The sequence below is a fragment of the Scatophagus argus genome, chromosome 17 (assembly GCF_020382885.2).
Source record: "Scatophagus argus isolate fScaArg1 chromosome 17, fScaArg1.pri, whole genome shotgun sequence".
In the NCBI taxonomy this organism is placed as follows: Eukaryota; Metazoa; Chordata; class Actinopteri; family Scatophagidae; genus Scatophagus; species Scatophagus argus.
Window position 1 is genome coordinate 12,555,322 of NC_058509.1, and position 17,926 is coordinate 12,573,247.

A 17,926-nucleotide genomic window follows, 5' to 3' on the forward strand; every position below is an offset into this window, starting at 1 on the left:
TAAACGCTCAGTGCAGTTAAGTCTCTCAGGTAAATGGCTCAACTGTTTCATACTTAGAGTATTAAGCTAGAATTTGATTACATTCCTGAAAGCAATCCACCACAAATTAAAGTCTTCCTAAGTGAGTCTAAGGAAGGAAGACGGATAAAGGTTTTGGAGTGTATAGGCAGGCCACATATGGGAGAAGGAGAGCGGATGTTATAATAATAATATGAGCAAAACTATGCATCCTGAGAGTACAGTGGAGCTGAGGCTGTAATGTTGTGTCTCCAGAGAGGCCCCATTCGAAGCTCTAGCAGTCAGCCATGTTGTAAACACCATTATTTCACTCCTCCCTCACTTTCTCTTTTTCTTTCTCTTGTTCTGCAAAAAGGACAATTTACAGACCCAACAATACAGCTGCACCAAGCCAAGAAAGGGAACAAGAAAGGAGAGTGATTTAAAAGAGAGATGAGTGGGGAAAGGTAAAGAGGCTAAAGAAAGAAGACACAGAGCCACAGGATTACAAAGAAAAGTGCAAGAGGAGCACACAAACTGTATACAGTAAAATAGAAAAAAGGGGCACTACAACTGTTGCCAAAGTATGCACAGTGTACAGGAATGCAGCATGGGGCCCTCGGCAAGCGAAACAAAGACAGCACAGTCAGTGGCTCTCTCTCCCCAGTGCTACCACATCCGCACATCATTAGCTGGAAAATTCCTGATATATGCTGTAATTTTTTCTCTTTTTTCCCCCTCCTCTTCCTCTTGCAGTTGCTGGTACAGACACAGTTTTAATATCCAGATGCCAGTATGTGCACATGCACGTGCACCATACATACACGCCAATCAGTAACTCCTTTCCCCAACTGGAGCTTCGCCAAGAGACCATCAACAACTAATACAACAAAGCGTAGAGGTGTGTGTGTGTGTGTGTGTGTGTGTGTGTGTGTGTGTGTGTGTGTGTATGTGTGCAGCGGAGTGCCACCTCTGCTTTTTTTGGGCATATTTATTAATAGGGGGTACACACGGGAAAAAGATGTTTGCTATGCATGTGTATGCAAACATTAATAACAATGTGATTGTCTGCATTTTAATGTGTGTATGTACTGTGCATCCCTGTTCATATATGTGTGTGAACTGTGTGTGTGTGTTTGCTCATGTCAAACTGGGGCCAGCCCCTTCGCTCCAGCCGGCTGCAGTCAAAGCACAGAGGTTGACTTTTCCTTTTTTTTCCCATGCGGAGCCGTTTGAGGAGATATCTAAACATTCCCAGAGCGCGCTGCACGTGCTCTCCTGCGTGCAGTGCAAAGGGTTTTTCCCCCTCCCTCTCCCTGCCGCTGCCTGCTTTTCAGTCCAGAGTAGGAACACATTTTCTGGCAAAATGAGAGATTCGCAAACACAACTGTCCAGTTTATCCTTGGTCATCACTGAGAAATTTCAGTTTCGTCAGCCTAGGTTCCTGAACTCCATTCCACTTCTATTAACAGTGTGCCCCCAATGCTTGCATGTATAGTCTAGTTGAAAGATTTAAAGATTACGGGGGTCATAAGACTGCATGTTTTGCAGAAACGATGAAATCAATGTCTTCAACCTGTTAAATAAAGCTTCATTTTAAACACAAGGAAAAATCAAGAAACACGCAGCTTCCTAACTTGAGGACATCTGCATCATCATCTGTGATTATCTTGTAAGATGATCATAGCATGCCACAAGTGAGAACATACCCATCTACACTTTCCCGTGACCCCCACCCACAGATTTTAACTCAGGTTCATACAGTCAAACCAGAGCTTGAAAAATGAGAAACAATTTCATAGTGAAAATACAAATTCAGACTGAATAAAGTCTGACTGCTCTTGAAAGCTTTGTATTGTAAAAAGCCTGTCTGCTGTTTGAGCGCAGGCAGGAAATCTGGTTTCAATTTGTTTAATGTTGTCTGAGATATGGGTGTCTTATTCTGGTAATTGTAGTGGGAGGGCTATAAGCAGAGGGGAACTAGGGGGAAGAATTGGGAAAATACCTTCGACCAGGTAGTTTCACTCCTCTGCATGTCACCAACAACAGAGTTTACAGGAAACTATGACGGTAGCTATACAGATGATGTTGGTAGATATTGTTTTCAAAAAGCCAATAATAACAGTAATAATAATTGGCTCAGGTGATCAAATAAAGAAGGAAATTTAAAAGCCATTTTTTTCACTGAAGAATACTTGAACAAACCAGGCTTGGAGAGTCATAAAGTTCTCTTTGGCTGCTATGCAGCTCAATAACAGACTCGCTTAAGATAAGCTCAAAAGCAAGACAAAAAACAGCACCACCATTAAGCTTATCTTGTCATCTCCTGCAAATTATGGTAACCCCTCAGTTTATTTTTATTTTTTATTTGGTTCAGAGCTGGAAAAACAGACAAGAAAAAATCTGGTGGCACCCCCTTGAGCTTTTCAAATCCAATTTGTCAGGCAATGACATGCACATGACATGCAATGAGTTTCATGGGACCAGTGTGTCAGCCTTGTACTACAGCTGTTTGCCACCGTGTGTCTGGTGTAGATGGAGACACCACCGTCAGCTCACTGGAAGTCATCTTCATGAAAACATCTGAAATGCGTCCCCTGTCACTCCCAGAAAAGGAGCCGTATTCACAAAGGATCCTACCTTGCCACTAGGAGACGCAGATGGAACGAAAAGTTCCAACCTGAACTGATTACTGAGCTGCTGGGAACAACGTTTACGAAGGAACAGAACAGCCCTGGGCTAATTTAAAGGTCAGGGTTGACCCTGTTGATGTGGATGACATCATGTTTTACACTTACACCACCCACAATGACTGAATGAGAGTTGACTTATCTATGATTAATTGATACACAAGAGCAGAGGATTAAATTAGATTTAAGTGTAATGAATGGATTTTGGTTTGATGGTAGACAGCAGAGATGTGATCTTCCAAACTGCATTTTTCCAGTGTGTGAGCAGTGCAGAGTTGTGTAAACATTCTCCATTATAATTCGATTGTTTCAATCTGTTGCTGATTAGATCTTCATGAATGTGACACATTCAGCACCTGATTGAGTGTGAACAAATCTAATTTCTGAGTCTTCTGGGTCACCTCTTCCTCTCTCAGACGCCACCGCTGGCCTGTTGGGATGGTGTTTTAGGAATGAGTCCACTGATGGGCCCAAACCAGATGATGAAAGATTTCCTTCTAACATGTCAGGAACAGAAATTGCCAGTATTTGGATGTTATTAAGTCACGTTTTAACACTACACAGAGGAATTTCAGTATCATTGTAGATTGTAGACTCATGGGTTGTATTTTGCTGTAGCACTGATTCCAAAAGAAATGGTTTTCCCTAAAACACTTTGGCAGAAACGTAATCTCAGTGAGGCAGACAGAAAAAGAAAGAGGCTCTCCAGTCTTTTCTGGTATGTCAGATTAACCCATCAGCTTTTCTCATCTGCCCATCACTCGAGGCAGCACAATGAGCCTGTAGCCAGACTGGGGTCATTAAAAAACCATCAACAAAGCAACGGACCTCCAGGGACTGCCAGGAGCGGCCTAATCTGGACCCCAGTACCAACCCAATGGGTGGTCTCCCTTCCTCATGAGGTGCAATGTGTGTGTGTGTGTGTATGTATGTATGTGTGTGGTGGTGGTGGGGGGGCAACATGGTCGGTGAGTGATGCCGACAGGGCCATCAGTCACATGCAACTATGCATGTGCAAATGGCCCAGACTCCATCACAAACGTCTTTATACACACACAGACTCAACACTTTCTGTCAATGACATACTGTATTAACAACTCAGCTTATTGCTAGGGGAGAGAAAGCGAACTCATTGTATAAAAGAGAAGTTCAAGCAATGCTGGTAAATCATCAGCAGAAACTACCAGGGTGCTACTTTCAGTTAGTGAGGCTGGGGAAAAAAGAGGAGCAAGGGACTCTTTTGACAACTTTATGCAAATGCTCACTTCAGCCATGTTATCATTCTAGAAGTGCTAAATGAATCACTTTGAAAGTGAGAGAGAAGTGTCTTGTTTGCTTAAGCAACAGCAGTTCTCCAAAGCCCATCTGTCTGCCAGTAACGGTGGCATTAGGTGACTAAATAAGTAACTGCTGGTCTGTTGGGCAAAGGGGAAGATCCTCTTAAAACGCTGTGTGTATTTGTGTACATATGCGCTGCATACAGTGTAGATTATCTGCTTTTATTAGCAAGAGGAAACAGTGAATGGATGAATGGAGACTGTGTGTGTGTGTGTGTGTGTGTGTGTGTGTGTGTGCGCGCGCTCGTGTGTATGTGTATTGGACTAATAGGGGGATTCCAGACACAACCACATTAATCTAGAACCAAAGATCCCATGCTCACGTTGCAGCGCTCTGCTCCGACGCATGCGCGTGCACGTGTGCGCGCGCACACACACACACTCACACACACACACAAAACCTTCATCTCATTCTTGTGGCCCAATCTGTATAACCAAGAAAGGAAATGAGTGTGTGAGTGTGTGTGCAAACAGATTCACATTCAGTCATCTTACGTGTCTCTGTGTGTTCATGAGCAGTTTTGGGGACTAATCACTTGGTACTCGTATCTGAAGGTGGATTCCCGGGTAAATACTCTACCCTCAACAAAAAAAAAAAAAAAACAACATATCTTCATCTAGTCATAAATGAAGTACAACATCTACCCAAAGACAAAAACCTCCCACTGAATATTGTGTAACACTATGTAAATTCTAGGGTTAAGTTCGTCTTCCTCTGTCAGTTGGCTGTGTATTATCATCAATCAGAATGAAAGATTCGAGAAATTAACTGAGTAAATACTTACTAATGTTATCTCAACCAGAAAAATCCCCCCCATAACAGGATTGAGATTATGGTCTAGGGTCTGGACTACAATCATACATTACTCAAACACAGAAAAAGCTTTGGAAAATTTTGAAACTCACAACTGACAACGATCTGTCCTAACATTTCTAACAGACATTTATCACTACTTCCTTATAACGGCTGTCTTATTTATGAAAGCACCTGTTAACTTGTGATAACCATTTTAACAGCAACCTTGTCGTCACGTTTCAACGATCACTTCATAAGCAACTACATTATTAGATTTCAGTCATCAGTGATTGCAATCTTAGTCAATTCCAATGAACATTTTAACACCCAAAATTTATTTTAGTTTCTAAATAAACTTTCCTGTGATGTATTGTTTCGCTTGATTTCCTGAGGTCCAAAAGAGGGACTTACCATATTATAACAAGCATAACAAAAGATATTAAAAAAATAAAATAAATACTTTCCCTGGCGTCAAATAAAAAAATAAAAGCAAATCTATTAAAAAGCAATAACAGCAACAGTAAGTAAACTGAAATACTAAACTAGTACTGATCTAGTGCAATAAAAGGTTTAAAAGTCAAATGACCTACACTATGCTACAGCTACACTTACTCATTTTTAATATGGAAATTCCCTTCTTCTCCCTCCTTGTGTGTAGTGGGCCATTGGTCCTGTCGCCACCTCAGGGTGAACTTTAAATGGTTTTCAACTTTGAACCACAATCAACCAAATCTGTCTTGTCTTAAACTGCTTTATGTGATGGTTTTAACAAAACCAGTGCATCCACTGAACAGAAATGGATCACGGAGCATAATGAGTCTTAATCACATGGGTCACGTACAGCACATACTGTGCGTCAGCTCCTCTCAACATGAAGGGAGGAGCACCTGCTTTTGTCCACTATCCCGTCTGCTCATCTCTTGTTGTGCGGTGACAAAGAACACGTGTGACAGTCTGTTCTGATGCTAAGAGCAGAATAAAAGTTTGCATACTTTCCCAAAGGATATTTCTATCTGCCTTATATGGTCAGAGGCTGCACGACTGGATATACTGGACGAGCCTGATTTAATCTCCTATGAACTTAGCATAACAAAAGTTGCATGGTCTTCACATGCAACCATCATCCTGCTTCTAATCTGCCTCATCTGCAGATTAGGTGAGTAACGGTAATGTTGTGTTTTTCTGTAATGCCAAGTTATTCATGTCTGGGAGCTTATGTACTACTTAACTTAAAACAGTTTGAAGACTTCCTTACTGTTACTACCTCTGAAACAAACACTACCAGTGCATTATTTGAAAAATGATGAATGAAGGACTGTGCTAAAATCCTGTCCCACATGAACCTGATATACAATATGCTCACAATATCCACATCCAATGAATGCAGGGGGTTAGAGATGGTCTGGCTCATAAGCAGCTGAGCAAAAGGCATGGGAGCACATATCTATGTGAACATGAAATAGATCACAAAACCTTCTCTTGGCAGATAAAGGCTTATAAGAAGGTACTGAGCTACTGTTTCTGGCTACGTTAATCTTAAAAGTCTCATCTCTCCAGATTTCAAGCTCTTCCAAAGACTCTTTTCAGTCTCTCTCTCTCTCTCTCTCTCTCCACTTTATCTGGTCATCAGAGCCCAGAGCTCAACAGTTGGACATCAAAGTACCGACGGTGGGAAGGGAGGGGTGTCTGTCTCTCTTCGTCTGTCCCATCCCTGTCTGCAATAGCCACCAAGGGATTCCTGAGACAGAGCACAGGGGCCCTTGGCTCTCACTTTACACAGAGAAACCCAATCATTTGGCCCAGTGCTGCAGAGCTATCGGCTGATGCCCTGTAAGTGCCCGCTACATCACATTAGACGCTTTTCATCTAACTCTCTGGAGATGGGACGGTGGTTCAAGGCAGTGTGTCTGTGTGAGTTAATGTAGTGCAAAAATATGCATATGCAACGATAAATATATATGCATGAGTACACTTGTGTAAAAAGAAAAAGTGATTAATTATAATGGAGTCAAAAATCAAGAAGCACACAATGGTGATGAGGGTATATGAACTTCTGCGGCATTTAACAGATGCATCGACGAGAGGTGGCTGCATTCTTGTTGTTATTCTCTCACTCGCTTTTGCTGTCATTTTCTTTGTGTTTGGGAACCAACATATAGGATCATGTAATATTCCCCTATGAAATATCCTGCGACCTACTTTTGGGTCTCTTTTCATCAGTTGGACCCACAGTATCTGGGCGTGTTTGTTCCAAGTCCCTCTGTTTTATGTAACATTTACAGGAGTCCTGCTGAGTTCAAGAATATGAACAAACATAACTTACCACAGAGGTGAGCGCCATCTGGAAGCTGTAGATGCGAGCGAGACCAAAGTCAGCCAGTTTGATCTGTCCTCCGCTCGTGACCAGGATATTCTGGGGCTTCAGGTCACGGTGCACCACGCGGTGTGAGTGCAGGAAGTCCAGCCCCTGGAGCAGCTGGTACATCATATCCTGTAACAAAACAAAAAGAACAAAGAGAGGGGTGGATTTTTGTAAATATGATGACAAGGATGCAGCAAAGTTGAAATAAGGAGAAACAAAGCTTTCGGATACTGGAGTCATGATACAAATGACACTGGTGAGTGTGACACTGAACAAACAGCAGAGAGCAGATGGCTGAAGTTTGACTAGACTGGTCATGTGGCTCTCACAACTTGATGAATTCGATTTCCTAACTAGTTCAGCCTTGATTGTCTTTGTAAGATGTCAGATGGCTGAACTACCCCGCACCTCCTCATCGACATTTGAATTGATTCCTCCGTCCAACCAGTCAGCAAAAGGCCTGAATGACAAGACCCTGCAGTGAGAAGTATAAAGGCTGAGACACTGTGGCACGGGGGGAGTTAAATAGAGGAGGCCTGTGTCTTTTCTTGTCCACTGTAGCAGATGTTTGATAACTGACACACACACACACACACACACACACGATAGGGCTAGAGAGAGGCCCTGCCCTGTACAATCATGTATGCTGCTCCTTTTCTTTATATGCCCAAAAGCTGACCTCAAAAATGGCCAAAGGCACTGCATCAATGACTCACTAGCAAAAGTAAACTGGTATGAACAGCACTGAACTATGTCAAGAACCAGCTTAGACTTGTTCCTTTCAAACTGAAAAACTCTCCAACAGGTCTTGCACCTGTAAACAAATAACAAGTCATTACAAGGGATTGAGGCACAATGGTTTTTGGCAGAGCTTTGGTTTGGATTGTTTGATAAAATAAAGTCTAGGGAGAGCCGTTTTGGGTTATGGTGGATTAACAGATGAAAATAAAGGCAAAAATGTGAGTCTTCACAATTCTTTAGTCTAATTAGAAAGCACAGTCAAGGGGACAGCATGGAGACAAAAGAGAGACATTTGTGAAGTGAAATGCCTTGATGCTGGTGTGGCGTGTTGCATCCTAGGCCTGTACAGCCGTCTCCAAAACACACACAGACACACACACACACACACACACACACACACACCCGCCGCCAAGACCTCACAAGTGACATGGACCTGAGCCTGCAGCTCTATTCAGTGGCCGACCAGCTGGTGAGTGAGTCAAAGGAGTCTGCACACTCAAGCAGAAAACATTAGCAAACGGCGCGGGGCTCGCTGCTGTGCTGGCCACAGAGGAGGAGACAGGGCACCCCACACAATACTGTGGAGATGTGGAGTGTTGTGTGTGTGTCTGAGCCCCCCCCCCAAATGTAATATGTGTATATCTACATTTTCATTTGTGAGTGTGCACGTGCCTCAGACTGTGCAAGGGTGCATCAGAATGTGTGTGAGCTTGCATGTGTGTGTGCCCTCTGACCAAGGGCAGGCAGGATGCATAAACAGACCTTCCTCTCTACATCTCCATCGAGCCATGACCCAACGAGAAGGGCAGCAGACAGACAGGGCCATAGGAGAGAAGCAGGCAGTTGGTTATTTTGTGTGTGTATGGGTGTGGAGGGGGGCTGACACAATAGCAACCCCCCACCCCTTCCACACCAGTTCCTCTCTGCTTTAAATAGCCATTTCACCGTGCTTCCTTTCAGCAGCATTTCCTAGTAAACACTAATTATCTCAGAAGTGTGACTCTTGGACAAATACACAAACAATCTTGGCCCTCTTGGCCTGAGTGCCATCTTCTCTGCCACATCAATTACCTTCACAATGGAGTGATGAAAAATATCCCAACTGTGTTACCAATAGGGAAACACCAAGTTTAGAAATTAAAACAGCCAAATCTATACTGCCACAAAGCTGAAGACCACACATGGCACAGAGAGCGTGCCATGTGTGGCACATCTCTAAGCCTCACACAAAGTTGATTTCAGCAGCAAGAAGACTCACAAGAGTTGCTCAATACACAACTGTCCTCAACTGGTGGCACTTCCACCATCACCCACCATCTAACCCTAACCCAAATAACTTGGTCAGGAGGAAACAAAATCACACAAAAAGGCAACAGATCTGACCCTGAAAAAGCAGGAGGACCTAGAAAAAAGTAGTCAGCCCTCTGCAAGATGCAGTCAAAACATGGCTTTCTGAGTGCGCCTCCTTTTCTAATGCAAATGTACCAGAGGCAGCCATATTGTTTATTGTAGCTAGGCACAATATGGGACATCTGCCGGTTAGCGTTAGTGTAATTCCCTCCCCATGCTTCATTAACCTCCCCCTTTATGGGCCCAGAGAATGGAAGTTGTGGAAGCTTGGACGGTGGTGGTGGTGGAGGAGGGTGGGTGAGACCCAAGCGCTGGCCCGGCTGAGGAGCACTGAGGCTGGGGCAGCTCGACTGCTTGATGTGCTTCCAGCTCATTTGATTCCTGGAGGAGGACCTCTTTCATCAATGACCATGTGGTGGGTCTTGAGTCTGAGTAAAGCTGAGTGGGTGGTGCAGGGTGGGAGGCTGCAGTGGACAGGCTGGGTCAGGGTGGTGTGTCTGTTGCTGGGGGTAGATTGCTTTTGAGGAGAGGTATCCCTCTTTTTTTTAAGTTTAGGGTCTTTGGCTGAGGGTCATTTTTTCCCCCTTCATTTAGGGTATTCAAGCATGACGCTCCTGAATGGTACAAATATAATCAGATGGGTGCAGGTGTGCTATATTTGGAAGCGCTGGACTGGGATGCACTGTCTGGTGTCATCTGGTATAGGCGAGGGCAAATTAAATAGAAGGGGGGGACTGGGGTGTTACTGTGCAGTGTCCACTGTCCTAGAAATAACAGGGGATGGTGCCTGTGTCATCTTGTCACTCTATCATTGTTCTCATTGTCCCCTCAAGGCTCCAGCTGTATGAATGTTAGGAGAAAGCTAAAGAAGGAGGGGTACGCCCCACCCCACAAAAAAGAAAACAAAAAAACATTTGTCACTTCCCAAAACTGACAATCCATAAAACTGCCTTTACATAGCAACTGGTCAGGTGTGCACAGTTAAGAAAGCAAGCAGGATTTGAACTTCTACCTCCAGCTCATCACACAACTACTGTACTTCTTTCACTTTTCATGAATACAGTCAATGAGTGCATCTAATGAGAGACTGTCCAAAAATATGTTCAGTTATTGAACTATTCTGGCATCTTCCATGATTGTGGCCATTCTGAATCAATATAAACACTTTTGCCATCAGATGTGGTGGGATGGCACACTGTAGCTCATTTCAAGAATACCCCAATGGTTACCCCTCATCATGCGTTAGAATGCCAGAAATATCAGTGAATTCCAGTGGCGATTAACCATTACTTTGTTCAATCAAACCATCAGTTACTCTGTCAATGAATAATCTAGTCTACAAAACAAAAAAAGTTGAAAGTTGTCAGTGATCCAGCCAAGTTGAATTAGGCAAAATGGCGGTTAATGAATTATAAGCATGCTGTTTAAGCACTACAATTAAGTATTATCAAAATCATACCTCATTAACAATTAAATGACTACAACAACTAACAGCTGCTGACAATATAAATCATTTATGCAAAACCCTAAAAAAAATAATTTATTGATTAGTTCCCGATACATTTTCTGTCGTCTAATCAATCTCTTCCTTTCAGCACTGCTGTGTACAAATGACCAGCTGTCAAGTAATCACTTAAATTGGTAGTTACAGGTTTTCATATAAATGGGAGCTTCAGTATTGCAGCAGAAGTACAGTATTTGGAGCCTAACAATGTGATGAGTGCAATCATCATGACACTGAGATATCATTAGAAACTACAGTACCACACACTGTATCAGCTTCAGCAAAACCCTGAGAAAGCCTCAGGTGTGATCTGCCCGACTCATCTACGCTTGCACAGCATCCCACCGACGTTACAGCTCGACACAAAACTTTCGCACATGAACCCGACCCTAGGGGTGAAAACCAGCAGTTACTCCAGCTTCCAGAAGTTCTCCGTTTCACATATGACACTTTAAACTCTGGGGCCCCTCTGTCCAAAAATAGAGATGTGTGTCTCCAGTGCTCTACACGATACGTTTACAGACCTTGGGGTGAAACACGATAAAGACGATTTTTTAAAAAGCTACGAGTGTGAGAAAGATTAAAATAAAAAGAGAGAGCTACAGGTGAAAGGAGATGCGACACATTTATTTCCGACCTTTTGGCAAAGTGTAAACGTACACTTAGTGGGTTTATTTAATGGACTGGAGAAACTGGTGGTTCCGGGATTGAATGTGTTGCACCTTGAGTGCTAGTAGTTTTTAAGACATATAGGGAAGATTTTAAAGTCTAGTTTCACACACACTTTTACTCTCCATCTGTAAAGCCTTGTGTGAGAGAGTGAATGGAGTGAAAATAGAGAAGTCTGGGAGCCTCTAATTTGGAGCCCATCTGCCACATGTGCTCCCCTTCAAAACACTCTGGTACCTCTGATGTTGGAGGGAACTGCACTCTGTCCTCTGTGTCTTTGGCCAAGAAAGCTCACTCACACCATACAGACATGGCTGTGGTCACGCAATGTTAAAGCCACAGAAATTACCCACTTTATAATTCAAACAGAAACTGAGCAATAATTCAAATTAAGTTGTTGCATGTTTTGAAATTTGTATAGGAATATTATTGTATTCCTCACTGATGTTCTAATGGTGAAGCAAACACATGTTACTCACACTGGCCATTAAACACTCCAGCTTACAGCACACAGCAAGTGTTCCAGAGTAAGCCTAGATAACAGCGGTGACGGTTACCTTGATGGTCTCGGGTGGTACTCCGGGGTCAGGGGCCTTCTCCAGGTACGTGGTCAGGTCCTGATCCACGTGCTCGAAGACCAGAGTGAGTTTGGTTTCTCTGTCAGTTCGAGAGACTGTACACACATCAAACAACCTACGGCAAGGACAGAAGAACAGGTGGAGAGAGATCAATACAAGTGATTTCAAGGGGGACCAACCTGCTCAATAAGATTTCCAAACAGAACTAATAAGACTGATTCTCTTCTGTTGACATGTCTGCATTGTATTTTTAGTGATGCGTTGACTGGCAGTGGTTTACACATCTAGCAAAGCTTAAGCATTACACTGGCTGTTTAGAAAGAAGCAGCAGACTTCTACGAACACAACCAGTTGACTACACCACGCAAAGCCTTTAAACACACTCAGCATCGCATCCGTTTTATACCTGGACACTCTAATATCATGAAGTAAAATAAATATGGTGAACTTCAGAAAGTGTCTTCTGCAACAGCAATAAGCACATCAAACAACGAATGACATTAATAATAACTGTTATGAGTTACTGGAACACCTTAATGTAATGAGTCCCCTGTTGAAGTTACTATTTACACCTGTGTGTTTCATGCTGATGACAACCAAATTGTCTGTGTGAGAAAAGGGGTCTTCTGGTGAAGCAAAAACAACAGGACACCCGTGAGATTCTATCTTACCTTTTCAACATTCTGGAGAATTTCATCTTTACAGAAAAGAAAATCTAATAAAATTTCAACCACAAAGTCGAACATATAGGACAAGGCATAGAAAGCATCATTCACCCAAAGATATTAAGTCATAAATCTCAGGACAAGAAACTAAGTTTGAACTCTGGGCTCAGGCATGTTTATAGTACAGAAACTTGCAAGGGAAAATGAACATGCCTGGAGAGCAGAATTATCATGTGCTGCAGGTAACCCTGATAATGTTGTCATATTGTTGCCTTTAAAAACTACATCAATGCAAATCTTTTAAAAATTCAAGACCATTGAGCCCCAAACACCAGCATTTATGGTTGTGTTTCACTAGGCAACAAACTAAGGCCAAGAATCCAGATTATGGCAGCAGACCTTCCAAGACAGGCTTTGGTGAAAAGCTGAAAAAAGCTATCCAGTATGTCCTCTTCAAAGAGCTGGGGACCACAAACAGCATTCCTCAACCAGCACTATGACAACTCCTGATGCTCTGTGGGAAGTCGAGTGAACCCTGGCTGTAGCTGCTGCAGAGGCAGCATCCTTCATCACAACAACAACAACAACGACAACACAGGGGACGAAAGGAGTCATAAAGGATTTCCATCAGACACTTTGTGTTCATAGTGACAAATTAATGGATTACTGTGATCAAAGTATGGAGGTTCAAGCCAAACAAGTCTAGAGGTAAATGTGATTTGTCACAGGTCAGTTAAAATCCATAAGCTACAAAACATAACAGAATGATTTAGTTTCACATTACTTAGGCTTTAAGGGTGTAAACTCAATATGGGTTTCTACAACGCTTTTCAAGTCACTGACTGAAGGTACCACTGGGTATCAGCTTTAAGTTCTGACCTCAAAATGCAAAGACTGATGGAATTAGAGTAAATATAGACACCTACATCTGTAATAACTGCTGCAGATATATTTCATAGTGATACTATTTGATGTCACATTAATATTTCAATGCATGTGCTGCTGTAATTCAACCTAGCTAATCTACATAAGCCGGTTAAAATCGAAGCATGGAAAGAAATGACTAAATCTCTCCGGAAACGCTTTCATTCCTGTCCAACAAGGCACCGTGCATCCGTGCCAACATCCTTGTAATCAGTGGACTTGGAAACGCTGGAGTCAGTGCAGTGAGAGGTGATTCACTCAAGGTATTAGTACTGTGTATGATGTCACAGAATAGATGGTGCCCTCCTCTTGAAGCGCTGGGGTTAAACGCCCCTCACAGCTCAATTGTTTGGCTACAATGGAGGCTCTCAGCAGACACTGAACATATGGAATGAATAATGGGCCTCATTACAAACATCCAGGCGTTGCCTGGAGTCACACTGAGGGCCCACAATGCACCCCTCCTGGCCTGGGCTGCTTGGCCATGCTGGTTGGCTAAACTAGAGGAGATTCCACTGACAGGTCAAAGACATGATGGTTTGCACTCTTGAACAGATTTACGGCAACAACGTGTACCACATATCATCTAAAGTGATGCTTTCACGCTAGTGCACAAAGTGCGCTCAACAACTGAATAAAACTAACCTAAGAAAAGCTAAATGTACGCTGACGTATTCGTCATCCACTGAGAACAAACCCCATTGTGATCCCATTAAGAGAAAACCATTATCCTCTATTATTCATCAATACGCTGGGGAATGATTGTTAGAGGCACAATAACTCTAACTGTGCTTCTGAAACGTTCATTTAGGACTTCCCCTTCAATCCCAAAGCACTCAATATTCCATAATAAAACAAGCACCAAGGTCAGACCATGGCAACACATGACGCAATATCTGACTACTGACCTCTGAGCGAACAATTCATTTCTAAAGTGAAAGAAAATGTCCTCTGAGCGAACAATTCATTTCTAAAGTGAAAGAAAATGTCCTCTGTGCGCAGAGTACAAAGGGAGGACAACTAAAGAAATGGACTCTATGTAACCCATCTTTACTGCTATTTACAGTAAATTCACTCTCTCTTACAATAATTGAACTGGGAGAGTGGCAGTGTCTTGCTCAAATATACCACCAACATGGTATATTTATACAGTGAAATGTTGCTTTGTTATAAGTTGTATCTTCAGTTTTAAATCAAGTTCAAGCCCATACTGAATTTCCAACGTATGAATAGTCGTTATTTTGGTCAGTGCAGCTACCTCTGAACACATTACTGATCATAGGAACCTTTATGAGATGAAATATTTTAAACTGAGCTCATATTGGAGCTGAAATGACAAGTCAATTAATTAGTCAATTAATATATTGGCAAAAAAGTTTGTGTAATTTTTAAGCAAAAATGATGAAAAATCATTAGAGGAAGCTTTTCAATGTGAATAGTTGCAGTTGTTTTTGCTCTTTTCAGGTAATGAACTGAGCGTCTCTGGGTTTTTGACTATTGGTCAGGCAAAACATATTTTGCTTTAGGAAATGAGAAGCAGTTTTCATTATTTTATAAACCATCCATCCATCCATCCATCCATTTTCTGTACCGCTCATCCATCAGGGTTGCAGGAGGGGCTGGAATCTACCCCAGCTGACTACGGGCGAGAGGCGGTCACCAGTCAATCGCAGGGTTGACACACAAAGGCAGACAGCCACACGTGCACACGCTCACACCTAGGGTCAATTTAGAGTAGTCAATTAACCCAACGTGCATGTTTTTGGGGGACATGCAAACTGCACACAGAAGGGCCCAGACTGGGATTTGAAACTGGAACTCTGCTGTGCTAACCACTGCGCCAATCTATTTTATAAACCCAAAAGTTAATTGAGAAAAACAATCAGCACATTAATCAAGTATGTCAAGATTGTTATATGTGGCCCTGAAACTAGGAAGTGAACCTTGAGTTTAAGATATTTAATTACAAATACTTTGAATATATAACCATATAATTAATAATCTCATTAAAACAAATGTAAGCTGCAAAGATCTTGCAGAAAGGTGAAGGTCACATCATTAGAAGACCAGTCTTCACAGGTCTGATGCCTCATCTGTCCCATAGAAGCATTCTTGCACCTAACACTGACTGATTATCCTAGGTGATCAAATTTGACACTTTTTATTAAAGTGGAATGTGCATGAAGTGGATCAATGCCACCAATAACAACAAATAAGAGGCAGGGTTTCAAACTATAAGGAAAAAACGAACAATGGAAATAAAATGTGATGATCTGCCAGGTGTGCACATACTGCCAAGAAACAAGTCTAGTGGTAAATTTTTATTATGCAGACCACATTTTTATATTGTCAGCAGATTACAGAAGATGACTTCTGCTTCAAAAACTGACGGACAAGCATGAGTGCAGGCCTACCCTAAAGGTCATTTAAGCAACCGCAGACCATCAACAAGGAAGTATATTGTGTCTGTCTTACATACCAATTGTATTTCACTTTCTGTCTCACACACACTCAAACACACACACCTCCCCTTCACTCACCTGACAACGTTGGGGTGCTCAAAGGCTTCAAGCTGCCTCAGTACCGCCACCTCCCGGATGGTGGAGAGAGGCATCCCTTCTTCCTCTGTCTGGACACGAACTCTTTTTAAGGCTACAAAGCGTCCCCCGTTCTTCAAATCTCTCGCTTTGTACACTTTCCCATAAGCGCCTTCTCCAATCTCGGCCACAGGCTCATATTGAGTACCTGCACCCTCTTTGTCCATTTTTGCAGATCTTTTCCTCTCTCTCGTCTCTTCTTGAAAATATTGCGGGGAATCCCGGCGAGGGTGACGAGCCAGAGAGTTTCTCACAAAGGCATATTCACAGAAAAAAGTTGGCACATGCAATGCCTAGATGACAGGGAGACACAGATGGAGGAAGACACCATCTTTGTCAGATATGGTCAAACTGTGCTCCAGGTAGGCAATAACAGGACTGTCATCATGTTTTATTCCGACTATCAACACAAGAGCCGAGTTGCGTCCCAACTTCCACTCCTCCTCCTCCTATTACGCCTAACAACTCATGTCCTCCTACCACTCACACAAATGTCAAATAATTCAAATTAGCCACATTTTGCTTCTCTTTCTAGGCTAAGTTTGCGTTTAATAAACTGTCTCTCGCATTCAAAAAAAATAAAAAAGATATAAACTAAAAAAAAAAAAAAAAAAACCCACTCCGCGTGCAGTGTTCTTGAAGTTAGGTTCATGTGGGCTGTCTTTACTGTGTTAAAGGAAATAAAACCAGAAATTTTAAAGAGAACACGCAAACAGAGGGCACGAAGCTTACACGCCAGTCTGTTGTAAGTTAGCAAAAAACAGCGAGCTAACAGCTTTCCCTGTCTTATCAATGTGTTTGAGGCGACGCAAACTTAGCGAGCACGTGGCTGTCGACTGATTGCATTGTCTAAACTTCCTACAGCAACAGTCCATTTAAAACACCGTAAAACTCGTCTTTCGCTCCTCATATCGTTGTAAATGTGTAAAACAGTGCGGTTACGGAGTTTTAAAGATGTTTTCGCGAGCTTAGATTGCTTCTTCTAATTTTTTCTTATTTAATTGCGCGTGGACTCTGGCTAATTATAATAATTGCAGAAAGTCGCTCGTGCTAGTTTTTTTTTTTTAAATATATATATCATTGGATTTTTAAAGCAACATTTTCTACCTTCATCGAGACATTCCTGGCATTAAAAAATCTGCACAAATATCGACACTTTCGTTGTTTACCTTGGTTTATGTTGTCAATACAATGTCGGCATGTCCGATAAAATGCTGAGGAGGCATTCGTCTCTCGGATAAAATGTCCTGCATCAAGCGCATCCCTGTCCACTGTCCTCCATGCGGGGGCCACACAGGTAGTTGGACGGTGCAGGCTCTAACCCCCCATCCCTCAGACTGCACCAGTCAAGGCAGAGACACTCAAACAAGGGAGAGGGAGGAGGTGGTGGTGTGTGTGTGTGTGTGTGGGAGGGGTGGGGGAAGGGGAGGGGTGTACGAAAACTCACACACACACTCTCACTGCATCTTATGGGGGGCTGTGGAGGGGAAGGGGTGCAGGGTGGTGGTGGGTGGGGGGGGGGTCATAGGACAAAGGCAAACGCGTGATACAGCGCTCAAAACCACGCTCTTCTTTGGATTTTCTCCTTTCTCTCTCCTTCTTTTTTTCTTCCATATATCCCCGGATAGGCCTATGCAACTGCAGCTCCACTCGCCTGTGTGAGCTCCGTCTCTGCCTGGCTTTCCCACGCCGGCTGAATGTGGCCTGACCCCCTTC

The 17,926-nt window shown here is 42.8% G+C and overlaps 1 protein-coding gene across 1 annotated transcript in view; it reads right to left on the bottom strand.

Moving 5' to 3' along the window:
- The window catches only part of cdk6 (cyclin-dependent kinase 6), a 34,232-nt gene extending 16,596 nt beyond the window's left edge, over positions 1-17,636 (bottom strand). The window contains exons 1-4 of the mRNA XM_046418712.1: positions 17,380-17,636; positions 16,154-16,503; positions 12,004-12,139; positions 7,144-7,311 (exon numbers count right to left, since the gene is read on the bottom strand). Coding sequence (XP_046274668.1) covers positions 7,144-7,311; positions 12,004-12,139; positions 16,154-16,377 — 528 coding nt within the window. The 5' untranslated portion in view covers positions 16,378-16,503; positions 17,380-17,636. The remainder of the gene's footprint in view (positions 1-7,143; positions 7,312-12,003; positions 12,140-16,153; positions 16,504-17,379) is intronic.
- Between the last annotated feature and the right edge of the window lie 290 nt (positions 17,637-17,926).